Here is a 23023-nt window from a genome sequence, read left to right as displayed (position 1 = left end):
GAGACAATTCATCCTGATGCTCACAGAACCAGTCCTGGATGAAGCAAACTGTGTGAACAGAGGCCCTGTATTCTTTGAACACGGCATTACCCCTGGGGAACAAACAATGTACCACAGGGTGGACCTGATAAGCAAAAAAGGTCACATAATCCTTGTCTGTAATGTGACCTTGCAGAGTAACCATTGGCCCCAGGAAATATCACGACAGTCCAAATAGTCACTGAATATCTGCTATGTTTCACTCTTGGGATGTAAATTCATCAAGAAACTGGAAACAGTGTGAAACTAGAGTCCTATCACAAGATGACATTCTTCCATTGCTCCAAAGTCTAGTTCTTATAGCTTTGGCACCATGTTTCTCTGTTACAGGCATTTGACACTGGAAAGTGGTTTTGGAATTCCAGCTCTACCCTTCAATTCCCTGCTTATGCAACTCCCTTCAAATTTTTTCGGTGCTAGCAGGGTTCTTGAGCATGGTGTTCAGTTCTAATGTGATTTTTGCGGCTGTCATCCACTTATTTTTTTGTTACACTCCTCCTCAGTCACCATCTGCCATGATCACTCAACACACACTTTTGTTCACATTGTGACTTATGACTTAAGGGATGATGATTTTCTGCTTTCCCTGTGTGTGAATTAATTTTTTTTTCCTTTCTTTCTTTATCTTCCCTTCACAAGTCCGTCTCAATCACATGGATTTCTTACACTTTATTACCGGTTTCAGCATACTGCCATCCTCACATCTGCTACAAAGATAAGTACTGTGTAAGCAACAGGTTCAATAAGTTAACACCAAATCTAACAAGTCTTAGTGATACATAAAACATAAAATTATAAAATGTTTATAACCATGTATAGCAGCCATACATACGATTAAAATATTCTGATGTAAATCATCGTCAAGTTGAACATGTGAGTAGATGGTACGTGCTGGTAATACTCAGATTGCATCTGGCATTTATACAAGAGACTAATGCCGGCAGAGGACACTTTAGCTAGAGCGCATATTAAACCAGTGTCGCCAATGTGATGATTAAATTGCAGGATGCACAGTCATTACTTAAAAATTTCTTAAAATTACTTCCCATAGCAAAACAAGCATCTGACAATAAAATGTAACTGATGTGAAATTTGATTCATACTTAAAATACCATAGAAAGTACAAATTCTCATATAATACAGCCACTATCCTGACTAGGTAAAACATACAACTTGAATGAGCTAGTATAAAAAGTGTGACAATAAAATAAAATATCTAAAAAATAACTGAAGTAGAATTAATAAAATAGCAGCTATACATTAGAAGTCAAAAAATTGATAGTTGACATTATATCCAGTGTGTGGTCTCAATAGCAACATGTCGTAGTATCTTTGTTTTCCTGCGGTGGAGCTTACGGAGGAAGGTCCAGTCTCAGTCTCCTTGTCGTCAGCGGGCCTTCCCCCGTAAGCTCCACCACAGGAAAACAAGGATACCATGACATGTCGCTATTGAGACCACATGCTGGATATAATATTGACTATCGATTTGTTGACTTTTAATGTATAGTTACTATTTTATTAATTGTACTACTATTACACGTTTATGGTAACTGATCTCTCAGGCTGAAAGATTTTTTAGATATTTTATTTTATTGTTACACTTTTTATACTAGCTTATACAAGTTGTATGTTTTACCTGGTCAGGCTAGTAGCTGTATTATATTAGTATTTGTATTTTGTATGGTATTTTAAGTATGAATCAAATTTCACATCAGTTACATTTTATTGTCAGATGCTTGTTCTGCTATGGGAAGTAATTTTAAGAAATTTTTTAAGTAATGACTGTGCATCCTGCAATTTATTCATCACATTGGTGACACTGGTTTAATATGTGCTCTAGCTAAAGTGCCCTCTGCTGGCATTAGTCTCTTGTATAAATCCCAGATGGAATCTGAGTATTACCAGCACGTACCATGTACTCACATGTTTAACTTGACGATGATTTACATCAGAATATTTTAATCATATGTATGGCTGCTATATGTGGATATAAACATTTTATAATTTTATATTTTATGTATCACTAAGACTTGTTAGATTTAGCATTAACTTATTGAACCTGTCGCTTACACAATACTTATCTTTGTAGCAGATGTGAGGATGGCAGTATGCCGAAACCAGTAATAAGGTGTAAGAAATTCATGTGATCAAGGTGGAGTTGTGAAAATAAAGTGCCAAAAATGATTGCGCACTCATTTACAGACTTTATGTCTTCAATTAATAAATTTAAATCTTCAATATAGGGCCTTTAAAACCAGCAAACACTTTGGCTATATTGGTTACAGAACCACTCAACATACAAGCATCAACAATTGGCCCATGTTCGACTTCACTTAGCACCCATTGTTAGCCCTTGTTCAAATTCACTTAGCTCTGACATAATGCGTTCACAACCACACAGAACACTGTTCTGACAATGAATGACACTTGCTATGTATTGAGGGCATTGCACAGGTGCTGTTCGTGGTCAAATGCAGCAGTGACACCTGCAGGCTTGCCTACAGTCTGCATTTACATTCGAACATTCATTTTTTTACACTGTTTCCATATGTTTGTCCACTCCCTGTAGGTGCAGTCATTGTAGAAAGAAATCTTCCACCTGTAATTTTATGGATATGCTTTCTCACTCTGTCTCTGTTACTCTTCATTGCTGCACATGTCCTTACAGTTCCCATATGACTGGAGTCTTAAGTATTGATCACAAGATGGTGTGGGCATGCTGGACAAGTGTGTGCATATCTTTTCTTTTGTGGATCATCACAGCAACACATATCATTCAATGTTCTCAGATCCACCAACAGGATGAGGTGCAATTTGCCCAGTGGCGATATTGCTTGGGGTTTATCTCCCGATTATGAGTATAGAAACATTGATATTTTGGAAGATGACGGTGCAAACTAATCTAATAACATCTACATCTACATCTATACTCCGCGAGCCACCTTACGGTGTGTGGCGGAGGGTACTTATTGTACCACTATCTGATCCCCCCTTCCCTGTTCCATTCACGAATTGTGCGTGGGAAGAACGACTGCTTGTAAGTCTCCGTATTTGCTCTAATTTCTCGGATCTTTTCGTTGTGATCATTACGCGAGATATATGTGGGCGGTAGTAATATGTTGCCCATCTCTTCCCGGAATGTGCTCTCTCGTAATTTCGATAATAAACCTCTCCGTATTGCGTAACGCCTTTCTTGAAGTGTCCGCCACTGGAGCTTGTTCAGTATCTCCGTAACGCTCTCGCGCTGACTAAATGTCCCCATGACGAATCGCGCTGCTTTTCGCTGGATCATGTCTATCTCTTCTATTAATCCAACCTGGTAAGGGTCCCATACTGATGAGCAATACTCAAGAATCGGACGAACAAGCATTTTGTAAGCTACTTCTTTCGTCGATGAGTCACATTTTCTTAGAATTCTTCCTATGAATCTCAACCTGGCGCCTGCTTTTCCCACTATTTGTTTTATGTGATCATTCCACTTCAGATCGCTCCGGATAGTAACTCCTAAGTATTTTACGGTCGTTACCGCTTCCAATGATTTACCACCTATGGCATAATTGTACTGGAATGGATTTCTGCCCCTATGTATGCGCATTATATTACATTTATCTACGTTTAGGGAAAGCTGCCAGCTGTCGCACCATGCATTAATCCTCTGCAGGTCCTCCTGGAGTACGTACGAGTCTTCTGATGTTGCTACTTTCTTGTAGACAACCGTGTCATCTGCAAATAGCCTCACGGAGCTACCGATGTTGTCAACTAAGTCATTTATGTATATTGTAAACAATAAAGGTCCTATCACGCTTCCCTGCGGTACTCCCGAAATTACCTCTACATCTGCAGATTTTGAACCGTTAAGAATGACATGTTGTGTTCTTTCTTCTAGGAAATCCTGAATCCAATCACAAACCTGGTCCGATATTCCGTAAGCTCGTATTTTTTTCACTAAACGTAAGTGCGGAACCGTATCAAATGCCTTCCTGAAGTCCAGGAATACGGCATCAATCTGCTCGCCAGTGTCTACGGCACTGTGAATTTCTTGGGCAAATAGGGCGAGCTGAGTTTCACATGATCTCTGTTTGTGGAATCCATGTTGGTTATGATGAAGGAGATTTGTATTATCTAAGAACGTCATAATACGAGAACACAAAACATGTTCCATTATTCTACAACAGATTGACGTAAGCGAAATAGGCCTATAATTATTCGCATCTGATTTATGACCCTTCTTGAAAATGGGAACGACCTGCGCTTTCTTCCAGTCGCTAGGTACTTTACGTTCTTCCAGCGATCTACGATAAATTGCTGATAGAAAGGGGGCAAGTTCTTTAGCATAATCACTGTAGAATCTTAAGGGTATCTCGTCTGGTCCGGATGCTTTTCCGCTACTAAGTGATAGCAGTTGTTTTTCAATTCCGATATCATTTATTTCAATATTTTCCATTTTGGCGTCCGTGCAACGGCTGAAGTCAGGGACCGTGTTACGATTTTCCACAGTGAAACAGTTTCGGAACACTGAATTCAGTATTTCTGCCTTTCTTCGGTCGTCCTCTGTTTCGGTGCCATCGTGGTCAACGAGTGACTGAATAGGGGATTTAGATCCGCTTACCGATTTTACATATGACCAAAACTTTTTAGGGTTCTTGTTTAGATTGTTTGCCAATGTTTTATGTTCGAATTCTTTGAATGCTTCTCTCATTGCTCTCTTTACGCTCTTTTTCGCTTCGTTCAGCTTTTCCTTATCAGCTATGATTCGACTACTCTTAAACCTATGATGAAGCTTTCTTTGTTTCCGTAGTACCTTTCGTACATGATTGTTATACCACGGTGGATCTTTCCCCTCGCTTTGGACCTTAGTCGGTACGAACTTATCTAAGGCGTACTGGACGATGTTTCTGAATTTTTTCCATTTTTGTTCCACATCCTCTTCCTCAGAAATGAACGTTTGATGGTGGTCACTCAGATATTCTGCGATTTGTGCCCTATCACTCTTGTTAAGCAAATATATTTTCCTTCCTTTCTTGGCATTTCTTATTACACTTGTAGTCATTGATGCAACCACTGACTTATGATCACTGATACCCTCTTCTACATTCACGGAGTCGAAAAGTTCCGGTCTATTTGTTGCTATGAGGTCTAAAACGTTAGCTTCACGAGTTGGTTCTCTAACTATCTGCTCGAAGTAAATCTCGGACAAGGCAGTCAGGATAATGTCACAATAGTCTCTGTCCCTGGCTCCAGTTCTGATTGTGTGACTATCCCATTCTATACCTGGTAGATTGAAGCCTCCCCCTATTACAATAGTATGATCACGAAACTTCTTCACGACGTTCTGCAGGTTCTCTCTGAGGCGCTCAACTACTACGGTTGCTGATGCAGGTGGTCTATAGAAGCATCCGACTATCATATCTGACCCACCTTTGATACTTAACTTAACCCAGATTATTTCACATTCGCATTCGCTAATAACTTCACTGGATATTATTGAATTCTTTACTGCTATAAATACTCCTCCACCATTGGCGTTTATCCTATCCTTGCGGTATATATTCCATTCTGTGTCTAGGATTTCGTTACTGTTCACTTCCGGTTTTAACCAACTTTCCGTTCCTAATACTATATGCGCACTATTTCCTTCAATAAGAGATACTAATTCAGGAACCTTGCCCTGGATACTCCTGCAGTTTACCAATATTACGTTAACTTTTCCTGTTTTTGGTCTCTGAGGACGGACGTTCTTTATCAACGATGATAATGTCCTCTCTGGTAAGCCGTCAGGTATTTTATCGTTTCGCCCAAGGGGGGGTCCCTCTAACCTAAAAAACCCCCGTGTGCACGCCACACGTACTCTGCTACCCTAGTAGGTGCTTCCGGTGTGTAGTGCACGCCTGACCTGTCTAGGGGGGCCCTACAGTTCTCCACCCAATAACGGAGGTCGATGAATTTGCAACCATTATAGTCGCAGAGTCGTCTGAGCCTCTGGTTTAGACCCTCCACACGGCTCCAAACCAGAGGACCGCGATCGACTCTGGGCACTATGCTGCAGATATTAAGCTCAGCTTGCACTCCGCGTGCGATGCTCGTTGTCTTCACCAAATCAGCCAGCCGCCGGAAGGAACCAAGGATGGCCTCAGAACCCAAGCGGCAGGCGTCATTCGTTCCGACATGTGCTACTATCTGCAGCCGGTCACACCCAGTGCGTGCAATAGCTGCCGGAAGGGCCTCCTCCACATTACGGACGAGACCCCCCGGCAAGCACACCGAGTGCACACTGGCATTCTTCCCCGACCTACCCGCTATTTTCCTGAGGGGCTCCATAACCCGCCTAACGTTGGAGCTCCCTATAACTAATAGGCCCGCCCTCTGCGACTGTCGGGACCTTGCCGGAGAATCGGCCACTGGCCCAACAGGCGAGGCATCCTGTGGTGGCTCGGAAACGATGTCATCACCACTAGGAAGCACCCCGTACCTGTTGGAAAGGGGTAAGGCAGCTGCCACGCGGCCAGATCCCACCTTTGCCTTTCGGCCAGGCACGCGCGAGCCCACCACTGTCCGCCATTCACCCTGGAGTGATGGCTGACCGGTAAGATGCTCACTGCCGGAAGACGCAGCGACATCAGGGGTTCCATGTGATTCCAAGGCCACTGAAGTAGGCATAGGTCTCACCACAGTTGCCCCAACGCCACTACGAGCCGACGCCTGCGCCTCGAGCTCGATGAGCCTAACAGACAAATCCTCCACCTGCCCCCGAAGAGTGGCCAATTCTCCTTGCGTCCGCTCACAACAACCACAGTCCCTACACATGACTATGTTTACCCTACTCTATACGGTGACAAATTCCCAAGATAATCTTCTGATGAGCTGCTCTGATAATCAAGAAACACTCACTGAAATACGAGACGCGAAAACTACGCTAGGTTTTCCCAGAAAAACTATTTAAAAGCTAAGCGCAGCAAATAAGTACAAAAACGCTTTATACAAACAGTACTCGCTGCTGCTGGTGCTCTCGCTCTGGCTGTCACAAGACAATAACAGTGTGGATTACAATTGAGGAGACAGTTGGGATAGTTCACATGAAGACAGTCTGAAACAAAATAATTGTTTTTCCAAGCAGATTTCAGTAAGCAAGTCCAAAGTTCTTTTTGTTTTTTATTTTTTTTTTATTTTAGAAAACAATTTTTTGTGGAAGAATCAGAATAGGAGAGAAGGAACTTCAGGGGCAAGCAGTGATGTTATTCCCCAGATGGACATCATGTTCAGAGAGTGTGAAAAACCGAGGCTGAAGTTGAGAACTTTGCATCACAAAGACTTAGAGGAAGGTGACCACTGATTGTGTGGCAGGTATTGATGCACTTTCACAAAAATCTGGACAGTGCAGGATGAGAGCAGTCAGTCTGTATTGTTGTTGTTGTTGTTGTTGTTGTTGTTTATTTTTTGCATTTTCTGGTTGATTCTGTGGCAATACACACAAAGAAGCAAACTAACATGTATGCTTATCAGACCATAAGGAAGTAATCATACACGAATTCCCTTTCTCCTGTCTACACACTATCAAAGTGAAGAGCAGTCACCCTCAGTAGCTTTGAGTGAATCTGTTGAATAACCTGTATGGGGATTTATCTAGAAAGGACTACACAACATTTACAGAGATTTTACACCAGTGTGATCCTTACTTTGGGACAATGGCAAAACTGCTTTAATGGAAATTACTGGAAAATCCAGACTGGAAGTACGTCATGCACAAAAGATCGAAAACATAAGCAATGTGGACAAATTTTTAGGCATAAATGGAATGTTTTAGTTCTCTGTTTAAAAGAGCAATAAATTGCATGCACAATAAGCACAAGGCATGCTGTTGAGATCATAGTGGTAGTTAGAAGTCAAACTCAGCTCGTATGGTCGACTGCAACGAAAACAAGTTCGGTGTCTATTTGAATAACATTGCAAACTGTGAAGTAGTTAAAGAATGACAGCCACATTATCAATTAGCTTCTTAAATTCTATAGCCTGTAAGGCATTCATGTATAAAATTTATGATGAGAAACATTATAATTTGTATGAAATCTGTCTGTTCCTACACTGTGACAATTTACATGTATATCATCTTATACTATACACATAAATTGTGATAAAGGAGATCATTTCTGAGTCACGGCCTCATCACCAGGGCTTAGACTTGTGTGACTACCCCATTCTAGTTCACCATAAACAAATACCAGTGGGAGTTATAGTACTTTTTTTAATTTCACTTTGCATAATTGTGGTGGAACACATGCAGAATTAATGAAGAATATATGTATGTTTTTGTGAAAACTTAATACATGCAAATTTCTTTCATATACGACTTCACAAAAATAAATCAATAAAATTTACAGGTAGAGTATAAGTTTAAACAAGACTCAACAAACATTATTCTGGAATTTTGTACCTGTTCCACCATAATTACAAAAACTGAAATTAAGAATGCACTATAACTCTAACAGATGCACATTTTTAATGTGCTAGCATCACAATGAAAGTCCTTAAATAAGAACTTACACACTGACGATAAAGTTGTAACTTCGAGATGTATGTCAGCAGAGTGAAATCACTATAAAATACATTAGGTAAATTTAATTATTAAGTTTTCCATTTATACCATGGTCTCGGTTGGTCAAGAAAAGTCACTATGGAGACCATGAAAGAATGAGCCATAACTTTAGTCTGTTCGTAAATACTCTACAGCTTCCCAGTCCCACTTAGGCAACAACTGAGTCACTATCTCTGTGGTGTACCATCAGACATTACTGTGCAATAAGATACCCATGTTCAAATCATAGCAAATCGTACGTGGAAATAACGAAATAGTGGTGTTCTACTGTACAGACAGTTTTCATCTTTATATATATAAGATGACTCTATTATGACCCTATAGTGCTATGATCATCTCCTTTCACTGACATGGTCATTGTCAGAAGGTTGTTTTTCTTTTCTTTCTTATAAGTGATCTTGGGCAGTGTTATTTGCTATACTGGTGCTCTGCTGTTGATCTGAACACATATTCTCAGATATCAAATGTAGCAGCAATGAACTGCACAAATTCATTCCCATTTGATAAGTGCCTGTACAGGTAGAAACAGATTCTGCCTACCAATAACTCTGGCATACTTTAATTACACTATGAAGAATTTAGAAAGCTACAATTTCCTTTGTGTGCAGATCATCCTCCCAGCTGTATTAATCATTTTGACAGGACAGCCCCATGCGGAGAGTTAATTCAACTACATTCCAGTAGGAATGCATTTCCAGAAGATGACCTCATACTAAAACCACTTGCCAGTCCATTGAAAACGAGCAACATCTACTTGCCACATCAACAAATGCATCCTGACAGGTCTGAAAAGTATTTCAACTGACTGCAAGGTCATCCCCTTTCAAATTCAGTTCAGATGGTTTTGTGGCACAACAATGCTCTCATGACATTAAGTTTGATTTTTCCAATAGGAGCCATTGCTTTTGCTCCAAGGAATTCCCCAGTCATCGTCACGATGCTGAGTTCACCCAGTATTAGGGTGCGCCACTGAGGAAATCTTTGAAAACGGCACTGGCCTGGCAGAAATGCTGAAGAATCTGAATTGGTAGGTAGTCACCCACATAAAATCGTACTTCAAAAATCCAAGAAACAGTTTATTTTCTCAGTGCTATAAATATTGCTCTGTTCTCTACAGTTAGCTCCTATAGAAGCCACAAATATTAACATCAGATGAAAAATAGTTTAAACATAACCAAAGGAGCAGTGGTTCCTACAAGATGCCACTGAAAAAATTAGAGTAATTTGAAAGGTATAGTTATGAAAGTCTACAGTACAGACACAAGAGGGAATGACAGTAAGTTATCTCCATCTCATACTTGCCAACTCCCCCCCCCCCCCCCCCCCAACCATAGATACGCAGGCAGATCATCCACCCCCCAGCCCACACACACAAACACACACACACACTCACACAAAATAATTCTTATGCAAGTATTACCATCATGACCTCGGTCTCTCTGTTGTGAAAGACTATCACGATGCTGCCAACAATTGTCAGGAATGGAAGCAACAGACTTTGCTCTCGGTCTCTGTCGAAAGGTGCTAGCAGGAGAGCAAGGGCAGGCAGGACTTGTACTGACCACTGGCTCATCTAGCCTCAGCCACATGGCTGCAGAGTAGCCATGTAGCCACATAGACCATCCTAGCTCTGCACCGATGGGCAGTGAAAGAGCACATGCTGACCATGCAGTTTTGGCACCTACAAGTTAACACCATCAAAAACAATTACATACAAAAAAATATAACATAGCAAGCAAAATAACTATAAACACTTCATGAAAAAATAAACTAAAAATATTACTACACTTTCACAAATAAATAAATAAATAATACACAAATTGTCCATTTACTACAAGAGTAAATATGTTATTACCATCGAAGTGGAGTTATTGTTTCCCTTCTAGATAATTTTATTGCTTATTAACTTTCTAGGCTGATCCAACTTTTGCCGCCCATTTCTCTTTCACTCTTGTGCCATCGGCAAGCAACAGTACATTTTACTTCATTTCAATTATTTTTTATGTGAACTCTTGTGTGCAGTGCTTTATGAGGGAAAGAGAAGGCAAGGCTAAAAACATAGTGAAGAATACTGGCTAAGAATTCAAAGAAAGCTGTAAGTAACAAACAAAAGGACTGCTGTTGCTCAGAGAGAACCACAACAACTTGTGCTGTGTATTGTGCAGCATATTGAAATACCATATTTACACAAATCTACTGTGCCATCGATGCAATGCGCACCCCAACTTCATAAAAAGAAGAAGTCCATTGTCGCAACACTGGTAGTTTAAATTTATTTTACACAACAATGGATGTATACATGAACTATTGAAACAGCAATTTTTAAGGACTCACTGTCAGGTGACACAGTCATTATTAAAAAAGAATGTCTAACTTGATTACTTACATGACATGCAAACCAACACACCCTGAATTATGGATGTTACTCATCATTGTTCACTAATTCCATCATTAACGGTATCCTCAGAGGAGCCAACATCAGAATCAGATTCATTTCCTCTTTCCCCATCATTCTCAGTGTCATTCCAGACACATCATCTTCACTGCTGTCCACAGCATTTCTTGAATGATTTTATTATGATCACTGGTCCTTTGATGATTTTTCAATCATGAAAACCCAGTGTGTAATAGTGGGGGGTGGGGGAATGCATCATGTTTGGTTTGCAAAACCATTTTTCCTACTGTTCCTGAACGTAACCCTTCGAAGGTTTATTTATACTAACATCCCGGGGTTGCAACACAGAAGTCATTACTACAGGAATAACAAGAAGATCACATGCCAACAATATTGTAACAAAGTATTGTGGCATAATGAACAATACCTAAATGTCCATTATGTTGCTGGTGAATGACAGAATAAAGTTTGCACTCTGTAATGCACCACTGAATCTTATGCTCACCCCCAATTTTGAATGCTGCATATGGTAAAAAAAGGTGCACATTAGATTCTTGTAAATAAGGCAAAACAAAATGCTGTGTAATTTTGGAATTCAAAGTGTGTGATCTTCCCATACTAGGAAATAACCAGTGAACCTAGGCTTTTGGCTCTGAGCACTATGCGACTTAACTTCTGAGGTCATTAGTCGCCTAGAACTTAGAACTAATTAAACCTAACTAACCTAAGGACATCACACACATCCATGCCCGAGGCAGGATTCGAACCTGCGACCGTAGCGGTCTGAACCTAGGCCTCAAATTATTTAAAGAGCTGAACTTCCCTGGATAAATCATCATATCTCCTGTACTGTGTATCATACAACGATATAATATGCTTGCACATTCAGTGGTATGTGTGAATACGATCAGCCAAATGTGTTGTGAAAAGAGTTAGTGCTAAATAAGTAGTAAACTAAAATGTTATGCCTAATGTTGCAGTTTTACTGCGTAAGCAACAAAAATGTAGTTAGCAATAAAGTTTACTCCTGTCATCAGCAAGAAAAAGTTCCATAAAGGTTTCAAATTAAGTGTAAAGACAGTCAGAAGGCACTAAGTGCACTCTTTCTCAAATACTACAGGAATATAGTCCTGGAAATTTGTGCATTGTGAGTTACGCTGTCTTTCCATTTTCTTCATAGTCTGACATCTGGTGCTTTCAGTGTTTTCCGTTTCTGGTCTACAACTGTGGGCAACACTGCAAGGTGTGTGTATCAGCATCTATCCAGAGCAATTCGAACACCTCACAGGCACCATTCCTCGACTCGTTACTAAAGTTAGAGGGATCGAGGATCTACGGCGCACTGTTAATGTGACTTTCAGTGCCAGAACCCATGAGTTCTGGTCACTCAGCATGCACTGTTACCAAAACAAACAAACAAGCGGGATTACGTAACTTTGTGTGAAATATAGTCTGTGAAAAGTTATAACTGTGTAGATTAATTTAGAGTTCCAATTTGACAAAGGCAAAAGCTTGTAAATGTAGCATTTACTCAGTATTGTAGGCCAGAACCTCTCCAGTCAACTGACATCACATTTTTAATCAATACAAAAATGCTAAAATAAGTAACTTTTTTTAAAAAATTCTACCTGCAAGTGTGTGCTGCTGGCTAAAGTTATAGACAAGTGACATATAATTTCCCTCCACCAGAATCCCCCCCTGGTCTGGTACAGGTGGTGGTGTAGCCACATTTGTGTCTTCACCACAAGGGAAGCGAATAATGTGGTCCGGTTGTGGCCGAGTCTCGTTTGCCAGAGAAACTAATGGAGACAGAAGAAGATCCTGTAAAACAAATAATACAGTATGTAATTCTATTAGTTCAGTTGGTACCAAAGGCAGATTAATTCTGAGTGTTACAGTTACCTGTCTAAACAGGATGTAGCTTAGCATAGTCAGTCATAAATTGATTGTATAATAGTCCTCTCGATAAACTTGAATTGTTGAATGAATATTTTTCATCCTTCACAACTGCTAACTTCTTATACTTTCATGTCTCTTTCCTTCAATATGTTGCCCTATGCATCCTGCATATATCAGGCAATCTACTTGATACTCCTTAGAAAGCTCAGGTGATGTCTGACGGTCCTAGTATTGAGTACTGTACATGGTTCTACTATAAATTTTGCATTTGTTACTGGTTTTTTTTTTTTTTTTCTACGTGCTCTCATTTTTCATTGTGTACAATGACGTCATAGTCCAGCCACAAAGTAAACATTCCTTTTGAAATGCCATCATACACTCACCTTCCATTACATCACAATCTTGTTTTTTATTCTCTCTCTCTGACTGCAGCAAAGAGTTCCCCGAGGCCATGAGAAACCCTCTGGCTAGCTACACACCCTGCCCCAAAACCCATGTCATCTCCATTACGGTCCTAATTACACTGTCCACTCCTGTCTCTCTGGTGATTTTTTGTCTTCCCTCATGATGTCCAACACATATTTCTCAATAAATGGTTTTAACGTTAGATTTCCTTGTCTCTGTATAATAAGTCAAAATTGCTAATACAAATCGATACTGACATTTTTGTTTCAGCCACAGCAAAAGCTCAGTTTTGAAAACTATTAACAAAAGCTTTCTAAGATGCTTCTAGATGTGTAGCTTCTTTAAATGACCTACACATATAAATAAATATTCACACTGTCCCCTTACAGCAAAGAAATCATAGGGCGGTATGATCATTTCAGTAAGCTAACAGAAAACTGAAGAATAGAACCACCATTTTTTTATGTACCTCATTTGTTTTTTTCATTGATATCGGTGTCTGTCCGTCTTTTGAGCTGGTGTAAGAAAGACATATGTAAGTGTGATGTCTCAGTATTGTGTTAAGTAAAAGTTGTAATATGCGGAAGTCGCAAGTTTTCATTCTCCTAACGAACCACGCCCTAATATCCTTCTCCTGATGTGATGTGGACTTGCATTTTTAGTGGACTTTTCAGAGACGAAGTTAACATGAAGAGAGAATAGCCACCACAGTCACACCAGCATTTTTGTGAATTGTTGGGTAAAAAAAGGTAAATAACAAGCTGTACACCAAAACTAAAAGGAATTAGCATTTATTCCATGTATCAGAGCAGCCACAATGTTCTTAACAAGCATGCATCTATGCCTGTGCACATTTCTGGACAGTGAATTTTTGGTGCGGTTAAACAATATTTAAAAACAAAGATGATGTGACTTACCAAATGAAAGTGCTGGAAGGTCGACAGACACACAAACAAACACAAACACACACACAAAATTCAAGCTTTCGCAACAAACTGTTGCCTCCTCAGGAAAGAGGGAAGGAGAGGGAAAGACGAAAGGATGTGGGTTTTAAGGGAGAGGGTAAGGAGTCATTCCAATCCCGGGAGCGGAAAGACTTACCTTAGGGGGAAAAAAGGACGGGTATACACTCGTGCACACACACACACATATCCATCCACACATATACAGACACAAGCAGACATATTTGGTCTTCAAATATGTCTGCTTGTGTCTGTATATGTGTGGATGGATATGTGTGTGTGTGTGCGAGTGTATACCCGTCCTTTTTTCCCCCTAAGGTAAGTCTTTCCGCTCCCGGGATTGGAATGACTCCTTACCCTCTCACTTAAAACCCACATCCTTTCGTCTTTCCCTCTCCTTCCCTCTTTCCTGATGAGGCAACAGTTTGTTGCGAAAGCTTGAATTTTGTGTGTATGTTTGTGTGTCTGTCGACCTGCCAGCACTTTCATTTGGTAAGTCACATCATCTTTGTTTTTAGATATATTTTTCCTACGTGGAATGTTTCCCTCTATTATAATCTAAACAATATTTAATGCAGATCTGGACAATCCACATTATCTTTCTCCCCAACCACTACATCTGACAACCTACAGGAGATCATCATCAGGAGAGAGAGAGTTAGCACATTTGTAATAATTTAAAATAATTATAAAATTTTGTAAAGTTTTCATTATACTAATTGTTGTCTTTCTCTGTTTCATGAATGGGATACTATGTTATTGCAACGAGGATGGAAATCACATGATGTGCAAAAGATTGAACATAATCAATTGGAGAATTAATTCCAGAAGGAGTGATAAAGCCGACAAAAAGGTAGGAAAATTCACGATCCATTGAATGTATGGCTGTGCATAGTAGTGTCGCTACCAATAGTGAATGTAATACATTTCCTAATACATTCCCAAATTGAAGCATTCTTATAAAATACATAGACACTTGGACAGAAAATTAATTTTAGGGAGAGAAATATGTGCATATAATTGTGTTACACTGATAATGTATTTTGATACATGTTAGCAAGGCACCACTGAATAGGTTTCGTAGTGGTATCCTCACCATTACAAACAGAATATCTCATTTTCGAAAGTACCATTTATTTTATCATTTTGTAAAATTATCAAAAAATGGGTACACACAATAGACACATTGTTGCCAGTCCATTGCCGGATAGCCAGGCACAAGAAGTTGCCAAAATGGACGTGGCAACAAATGAAATCGAAACTGAAAATGTTTGTCGCAGTGACAACAGCCAATCACATTTTTCAATTAACATGGACACAGGTGATAGTAACATTATCATTCAAAATGATACAATGTTGACAGAAGATGAGATAGGGTCACAATTTTCTCCATGGAGTATTTTTTCCTCTGGTGAAGAGTAATGCAAGACAGTTCAGACTTATTAAATCATTCTTTGCCTGCCACACTTACACCTAATGCAAACTTGACTGGACAGGGTACATTGCACACACAAGAAACCCTGATCACAATGCAAATCTTACAACAGTTATTTACACATAGCTTCAGCAATTTTAAGCATGAGTATTTTTTCCTCTGGTGAAAAGTAATGCAAGACAGTTCAGACTTATTAATTTATTCTTTGCCTGCCACACTTACGCCTAATGCAAACGTGACTGGACAGGGCGCATTGCATACACCAGAAACCCCGATCACAATGCAAATCTTACAACAGTTATTTACACAAAGCTTCAACAATTTTAGGCATGAGTTAAAAGAAGAGCGAAAACAAACACTCAAATGAAGTATTGATGAAAAATTTTACGAGTTTTTCAAAACAACAGACAGGTACACTTGAAGAGGAAAAGCAAACTTTTGATGCTTTCAAAACTGACATAACACAACAATTCAATGACTTGACATAAGATTTGTGTGCTGAACTTTCAAATGAATTATTGGATAAACTTACAAGCACAAGGAAAGACCTAAAAAAAATTATTCGGTGGTTTGTCACAAGCTATAGGTAATTTCAGCCAAAAAGTGTCATTAGTAGGCAAGATACAAGAACAGCTGAGGCTCTGACAAAAATGCAGCAGGAACAGTCACAATTGTGCCAGAATATAAATACACCTGCAGGTACCGTCATCGGATTAAAAACAGCATACAAAGGTCTGCATGAACAGGTGCAAAACCTGTCATTGCAACTAAGTAGCATAATTTAACTACTCCATTCATGAGAAAGGAGCAAAGTTCATGAGAAAGGAGCAAGAAAGGATAGATAATGACAATAAGGAAGTAAACGATAGAGCAGAGGCTGGTATCCTAGACCAAGGCAGTATCCTGGCACAGAAGGTAGTCCACGAACACAAGGGTTATGTAAATGTGATCGAGGAAGCAATGAAGGTACAGAAGGCAGAACAAAGAGATGAAATAGATCAGAAGTTGAAAGTAGCAGAGGAAAAATCACAGACTAACACTGTTAGTAACATTGAAAAGGAAAGGGAACATTCAACCCCAAGCTACCAGGTGTCAACAGATAGGATAAATAATCCGAACATCTATCCACACTTGAACCCTAACCTGTCAGGTGAAATAGACTGCAACTATAACATGCAGCAGGCACTGCCGACTTCTGTACCTCTTGCGTGGGGGTATTCGGAATACGGTCTGATACATCAAAATAATGTCATGCTGGCAACAGGTGAGGGCAGAACACAACCAAGCGACAAAATAATCCACTGCCAACTGACTATAATCAGAACAATCAAAATTACATTTCAAATAGTGACCAGGGGCAACAAAATCTTGATCGAGAACCATGTAAGATACTAACTGATGAAACCAGACATATAATGTGCACATAGTTGATGTTACCGCTAACGAGGAAATCAGTGCTCAGGATAATTCACAAAATTTGAACTAGTTTCGATAGGTCCCTGTCCGAGGAATAGTAATGCGGTGCGGGCAAGGAATGAGTTAAACGCTGTTTTCTTAGATACGGGAACTGTGCTGATATCAAAGATGAACTGTGTCTGGAAGATATTACAACTGCGTGGATGAAAGCAATGATTCAATACAGGCAGTAACCAATGCACAAATACTTGGTCTAAAGGTATCCTTAGTACTGGACACTGCAGCTACCATGAATAAAGTTTCACAGTGTCTGTTTGACCAATTACAAAAATGAGGACATATACTAATGCTTCCAGTCCAAAACTGTAAAATCCAAATAGCTTTAGGAGGTAAGTCTGAAGCTATAAAATTGAAAGCATAGATTCCTATTGAAATTGATAGCTTCTCTTTACAACACTTTTTTTTTTTTTTTTTTTTTGTTGCTGAAAGGCTAATAGCAAACTGCTTTAGCAGTACGGACACCCTCTACAAGTACCAAGCACAAACTGACTTTGGTAAGGGGAAGTGTCATTTCATTGTGATCGACCAACAATATTCAGCAGACCAAATCGAGCCAAATGTCCAAACGTCTCAGAAAGCAAACCAAAACACACTGCTGACACTCAAATACAATTCTTCTATCCTACCATCATGTTTGTAAACACACAGAGAATTCGGCAATCACAGGAAGAGGAAATAGGCCCCCGAGATTGTGTGCAACAAGGTAAGTGAGCCAGTGTGTCTAAAAAAAAATTTCAGGAGCTTTTGATATGTTATGCTCCTGTTTTTTAATAATGACCTGGAGTACTCAAAGGATACAAATACAAAATGGGGATGTACCCACACAAAACCTGCTTTATGTCTCACCCCATTCCATGTGCCAAGAAGGAGGCTGTGAGGAAAGAGATCACTAGAATGTTAAACTGGGTAATAATACAACCACCCTTATCTCCATTTAATAGCTCCATTTTGGCCATCAGCAATTCAGACGGTAGTGCTTGACGCACAAGGAATAAATAAAATTATTGTGCCTGTCAGGACGTTGCCTGACAACCTATAACATTAAGTACCATATCATAATAGACCTCTGAATCTCGTATTGGCAAACTGCACTACATAAAGGTAGCCATAAGTACACAGCCTTTGTATGTGGGGGCAGAACTTATGAGTTCTGTGTTGTCCCTTTTGGTTAGTGCTTTAGATTGAGTCTTAGGACCTGAAATGTTAAGTAGAGTCACTGTTTATATTGATGATTTACTGATTGTTACCCCTACATGGTCAGAACACTTAAGGCTCTTGGCTCAAGTCTTGCATGGGTTTTCAGAATATGGAGTCACAGAGAACCTAATGAAGTCAGGTAAGGACACATAATATCACCTCAAGGCGTACTTCCAGACCCTAAGAAGCTCAAGGCATACTTCCAAACCCTAAGAAGCTCCATGCTATCCTCAAAATAAGAAACAGGTGAAGTGGTATCTTGGATTAGTATCTTTCTTCTTCTTGGTTATGGACCAAACAAAGCCAAACTGATTCTGACAACATTAAAGAAGCTCTTTTGCAGGCCAGAATCTTATATCACCCTGACATGACTCAAGATTTTCGTCTGTGTACAGGCTTGTCCTTGCAAGGGCTGGGTGCTTATTTATTCCAAGTCACTGACACGAATGGGGAGCTTGCTCCCAAACTAATTAGGACCCTATCTGAAGCTGATCGAGCATATTCCATGACCGAATTGGAAGCTCTCACGATAATATGGAATTTCAAAAAGTTTGAATATACATGTGGGAAAGCACACCAAGGTGTACTGCGACCATCATTCTTTGTCTTTCGTTCTCACTTGTAAAAACTTACACAGGAGGATTGCTAGATGGTGTTTCCATTTATAGGAATTTGATTTTGAAATTGTGTATATGAAAGGAAGTCAAAATTTAATTGCTGATGCCTCATAGAGGCTTCCACAAGGTCGAGACAAATTCTTGGAATTCACAGAAAACAATTCAGAAATTAGGGTTCTTCTGATGAAAGATAAAACGCAACAGCCATACAACATTAGGACGTGTAAAAGCATGGGGCAACTACAACAGAAGGATCCCAGATGGCAGAAAGTAAGGCTAAAACTGCTGCAGAACAATAATGACAGTTCGAAATTTTTTTTTTTCGAATTACCAAGGGTTAGTGTTTCGCCAAACCCACGCAGAGCAGTGCCAGTGGTGAGTTTATTTCCTCAGGGGATCATGTTAATGACTTCATATTATACACTCACAATGTTTGGGGATACTATGGTGTCTCCAAATATCCTTAGTAAAATAATAAATTATTGTTACTATCCAAATTTAAGACAAATCTGCAGTTAATACAGGAATGTGTTGTCTGTCAGAAGGCTAAGCATACAAATAAGTCAAAAGCTAGTTGAACTACTGCCAATATTGCCAAAAGACCTTGGAGATAGTTTCCTTAGATGCGGGTGGACCATATCTACAAGGGAAAGGAGGTTTATGATACGTCGTTGCACTATATGATGTTTTCTCCATGTATGTCAAACTGTATCCCATATGCTCACTCATTGCAAGCTCCATCAGATGAATTACAATGGACTATCTACCCCGTGTAGACAAGCCAGAAATACTGTTGACAGACAAAGCGTTATACTTTACAGACAATCATTGAAAAGAGTTCATGACCACTCACAACATTAAACACATACTTGCCCAGATTTTATCCAGAAATAAGTTCCACAGAAAGGATATTTTTATCCAGACTTGCACCCTTCACAAACACACAAGGTGGATCAAATACATTACCCCATTCCAGCAAGTTGTTAATGATCTCCCACAGAGATCAACTAGCTTTACACCTGTGGAATTGCTGTCTGACAAAGCCAAGTAGACAATTTGGAAAAGCCTCTACCCAAGCTCCCTAGGAAGAAAATATTGCATGAGGAGAAAATACAATGGGCACTGGTTAGCACTGAAGAAAAGGCAGAGAACAGAAAACAATTGTATGATAAAAAATTAGGACAAACTGTAGATTACCATGTGGGACAACAAGTATACCTTACAACCCATCCAAAATCAACAAAATATGGTGACTTGAATTGCAAGTGGCAGTTGCTTTACACAGGGCCAAGTACACCTTACAATCCCTCCAAAATCAACAAAATATGGTAAGTTGAATTGCAAGTGGCAACTGCTTTACACAGGGCCATTTGTTATATCAAAAATCCCTCACCCAGAGCCTATAAATTAGTATATTTCAAGCATGGTAAGGAAAAAGGGCTCTAGCTGTACAAAGATTTACATGAATTTGTGCACTAAACAGAATCTGACACTGATTAAACACAAGTCGAAGAAATGTTTATAAGTACATATAAGAGATGACCTACTGTCCACTTGAATGTACTTATTACGATTGATGTTTACTGTTAAGGAAAGATTTCATTTTTGCCTATTTCATGTGTGTTGCCTTATTAGGATGTAAGTTTTAGTTATGTAAGAATTTTATTTGTACAATAACAGGCCAGAGAAGCTCAGAAAACATTACCCTCATCGTGTGCAAGAAATAATTTAATTTGACACTGTACTGTTTAAACACACAGACACAGCACTTGTAAGTAGCGAAATGGAGTGGGGACAGAACTGCGAATGCATAGCAGCTACCTCTAAGGTTAACAACCTCTGTGCATGCACACAGCACAGCATAAGCCAACAGGTCACTGCCTGATGACAATCATAGTTTAGCAAAGAAATGCCAAGCAATCTACACTTAGAGAAACGTTATACTATGAGCTGACTAGTAAGGAAATAAAACATCTATAGTACAGAACTAAACTAAGATTAAGAAATCAGGAAGAACTAAGCTAAGGTGTGTGTGTGTAATTACCTACAAACTTGATACTACATACAAGTTATTTACATTTATACAAACGGCTATTTACATGCTACATAAAAGGGGATATCAACGTGATGAACGAAGAAATATGAATTAAGTCTTGCATATGCTACGAAAGATAGGACTGTGCTCGCCTATGACAACACTTTTCTTTCCAGGTCCAAAAAGGTAATTCAAAATGACAACCACAATACAAAGATGTGTGTTCTTACAACTCATTAAAAAAACTGATAAAGAATGAACTGTGTACTGATAGAAACTGAATATGTGAATACTGAAAGTGTGATACGTCACATTGGTATCCAGCGTGAGCAACTATGAACTTAGTTTTAAGTTAGTGTTTAAGTGTCCTTATAGCAAACAATGCAGAGTCATATCCTGGGTAAAACTAGAATAGCATAAGGGCCACATTGTAAATGAAAAATTATATGTACAAAAATGTGTGTCAGTGTGAATGTGTGAATGGTGTGTGTGTGTGTGTGTGTGTGTGTGTGTGTGTGTGTGTGTGTGTGTGTGTGTGTGTGTGTGAAAAAGCTACAGTACGCTAGATTTATAAAAAGGTTGAACTTGGGTCCTGTGCTACCATATGAAAAGGGTCCAAATGACTGAGATGAACACCACACAAGAGTTATAACATTACATTTGCACACAAACACAAGTTGTCTCAACATTGTTTTACACTTGCTCATTGGCACAATTCTTGAAGAAAGATAGTCATGAACACCACAATACACAAGAGTAGTATCCTCTAGATAAGGATGCATAAGTTACAGACACTGAAGTACACTGTTTACAGGCAATGATGACACTAGTATAACACACAGACCTCTGTCTATTTATTGTGCTACCAATCCAGTTGTCTTCAACTGGTCAACATACAAGAGCTCACCAGCTCATTCTATGGCTGAACTGTTAATTCATAATATATTACAGCTTGATAATAAATTCAACTGGGAGGAGCACACCACAGAACTGCTGAAGCGTCTTAACAAATCTCTGTTTGCAATGCGAATTTTGTCAGACATAGGGGATATAAAAATGAAAAAGCTGGCATACTATGCTTACTTTCATTCCATAATGTCATATGGGATTATTTTCTGGGGTAATTCATCAAGCCAAGCTAAAGTTTTCCGGGCACAAAAACGTGCAGTAAGAATTATATGTGGTGTGAACTCAAGAACATCCTGCAGAAGCCTGTTTAGGGAACTAGGGATACTAACTACAGCTTCCCAATATATTTATTCCTTAATGAAATTTGTCATTAAAAATATATCACTTTTTCAAACCAATAGCTCAATTCATGGAATCAATACTAGAAATAAGAATAATCTTCACAAGGATTTAAAGTCACTTAGTCTTGTACAAAAAGGTGTGCATTATTCAGGAACACACATTTTCAATAACTTGCCAGCAGCCATAAAAAGCTTAACAACCAATGAAATTCAGTTTAAGAGAAGCCTAAAGGATTTATTGGTGGCCAACTCCTTCTACTCCATTGATGAATTTCTGAGAAAAACCAACTGATTTGTATATAAGTACAACATATCTTCTGCACAATTTCAGTGCAGTAATGTGTTCACTGAAAATTTGTGTGTGTGTGTGTGTGTGTGTGTGTGTGTGTGTGTGTGTGTAAGTATAATCTAACTTCTGCACCATTTCAGTGCAGTAATGTGTTCATTGTAAATAAGTATTACAGTAGTTGTATTACATGTTTCTTACCTTATAAATAAATAAAAAACTTTTTTATTTTAAATTCAGTGCAATAGTATTTGTAAAATGACTCTTAGTGTTCATTAAAAAATGACGATCATTCCACTTGGGACCTGTGGAATGGTACATTAGCTTATTTGTTTTAGTTTAAATATTTGTCATGTATTGTTGTTTTTCTGACATGTTCCACATCCTGGAGGACCTCCTCACTACGGATCAATTGGAATGAAAGTAAATCTAATCTA

At 39.2% G+C, this 23023-nt stretch overlaps 1 protein-coding gene across 1 annotated transcript in view; it reads right to left on the bottom strand.

The window, feature by feature from the left end:
* LOC124619972 (lysosomal-trafficking regulator) overlaps positions 1–23023 on the bottom strand; it is a 594456-nt gene that overhangs the window by 322706 nt on the left and 248727 nt on the right. The window contains exons 21-22 of the mRNA XM_047146635.1: positions 12653–12845; positions 10050–10310 (exon numbers count right to left, since the gene is read on the bottom strand). Coding sequence (XP_047002591.1) covers positions 10050–10310; positions 12653–12845 — 454 coding nt within the window. The remainder of the gene's footprint in view (positions 1–10049; positions 10311–12652; positions 12846–23023) is intronic.

This window comes from Schistocerca americana, chromosome 6 (genome assembly GCF_021461395.2).
Source record: "Schistocerca americana isolate TAMUIC-IGC-003095 chromosome 6, iqSchAmer2.1, whole genome shotgun sequence".
NCBI lineage: Eukaryota > Metazoa > Arthropoda > Insecta > Orthoptera > Acrididae > Schistocerca > Schistocerca americana.
The sequence above is the reverse complement of the archived record's forward strand: the minus strand, read 5'-3'. Positions and strand labels throughout refer to the sequence as shown.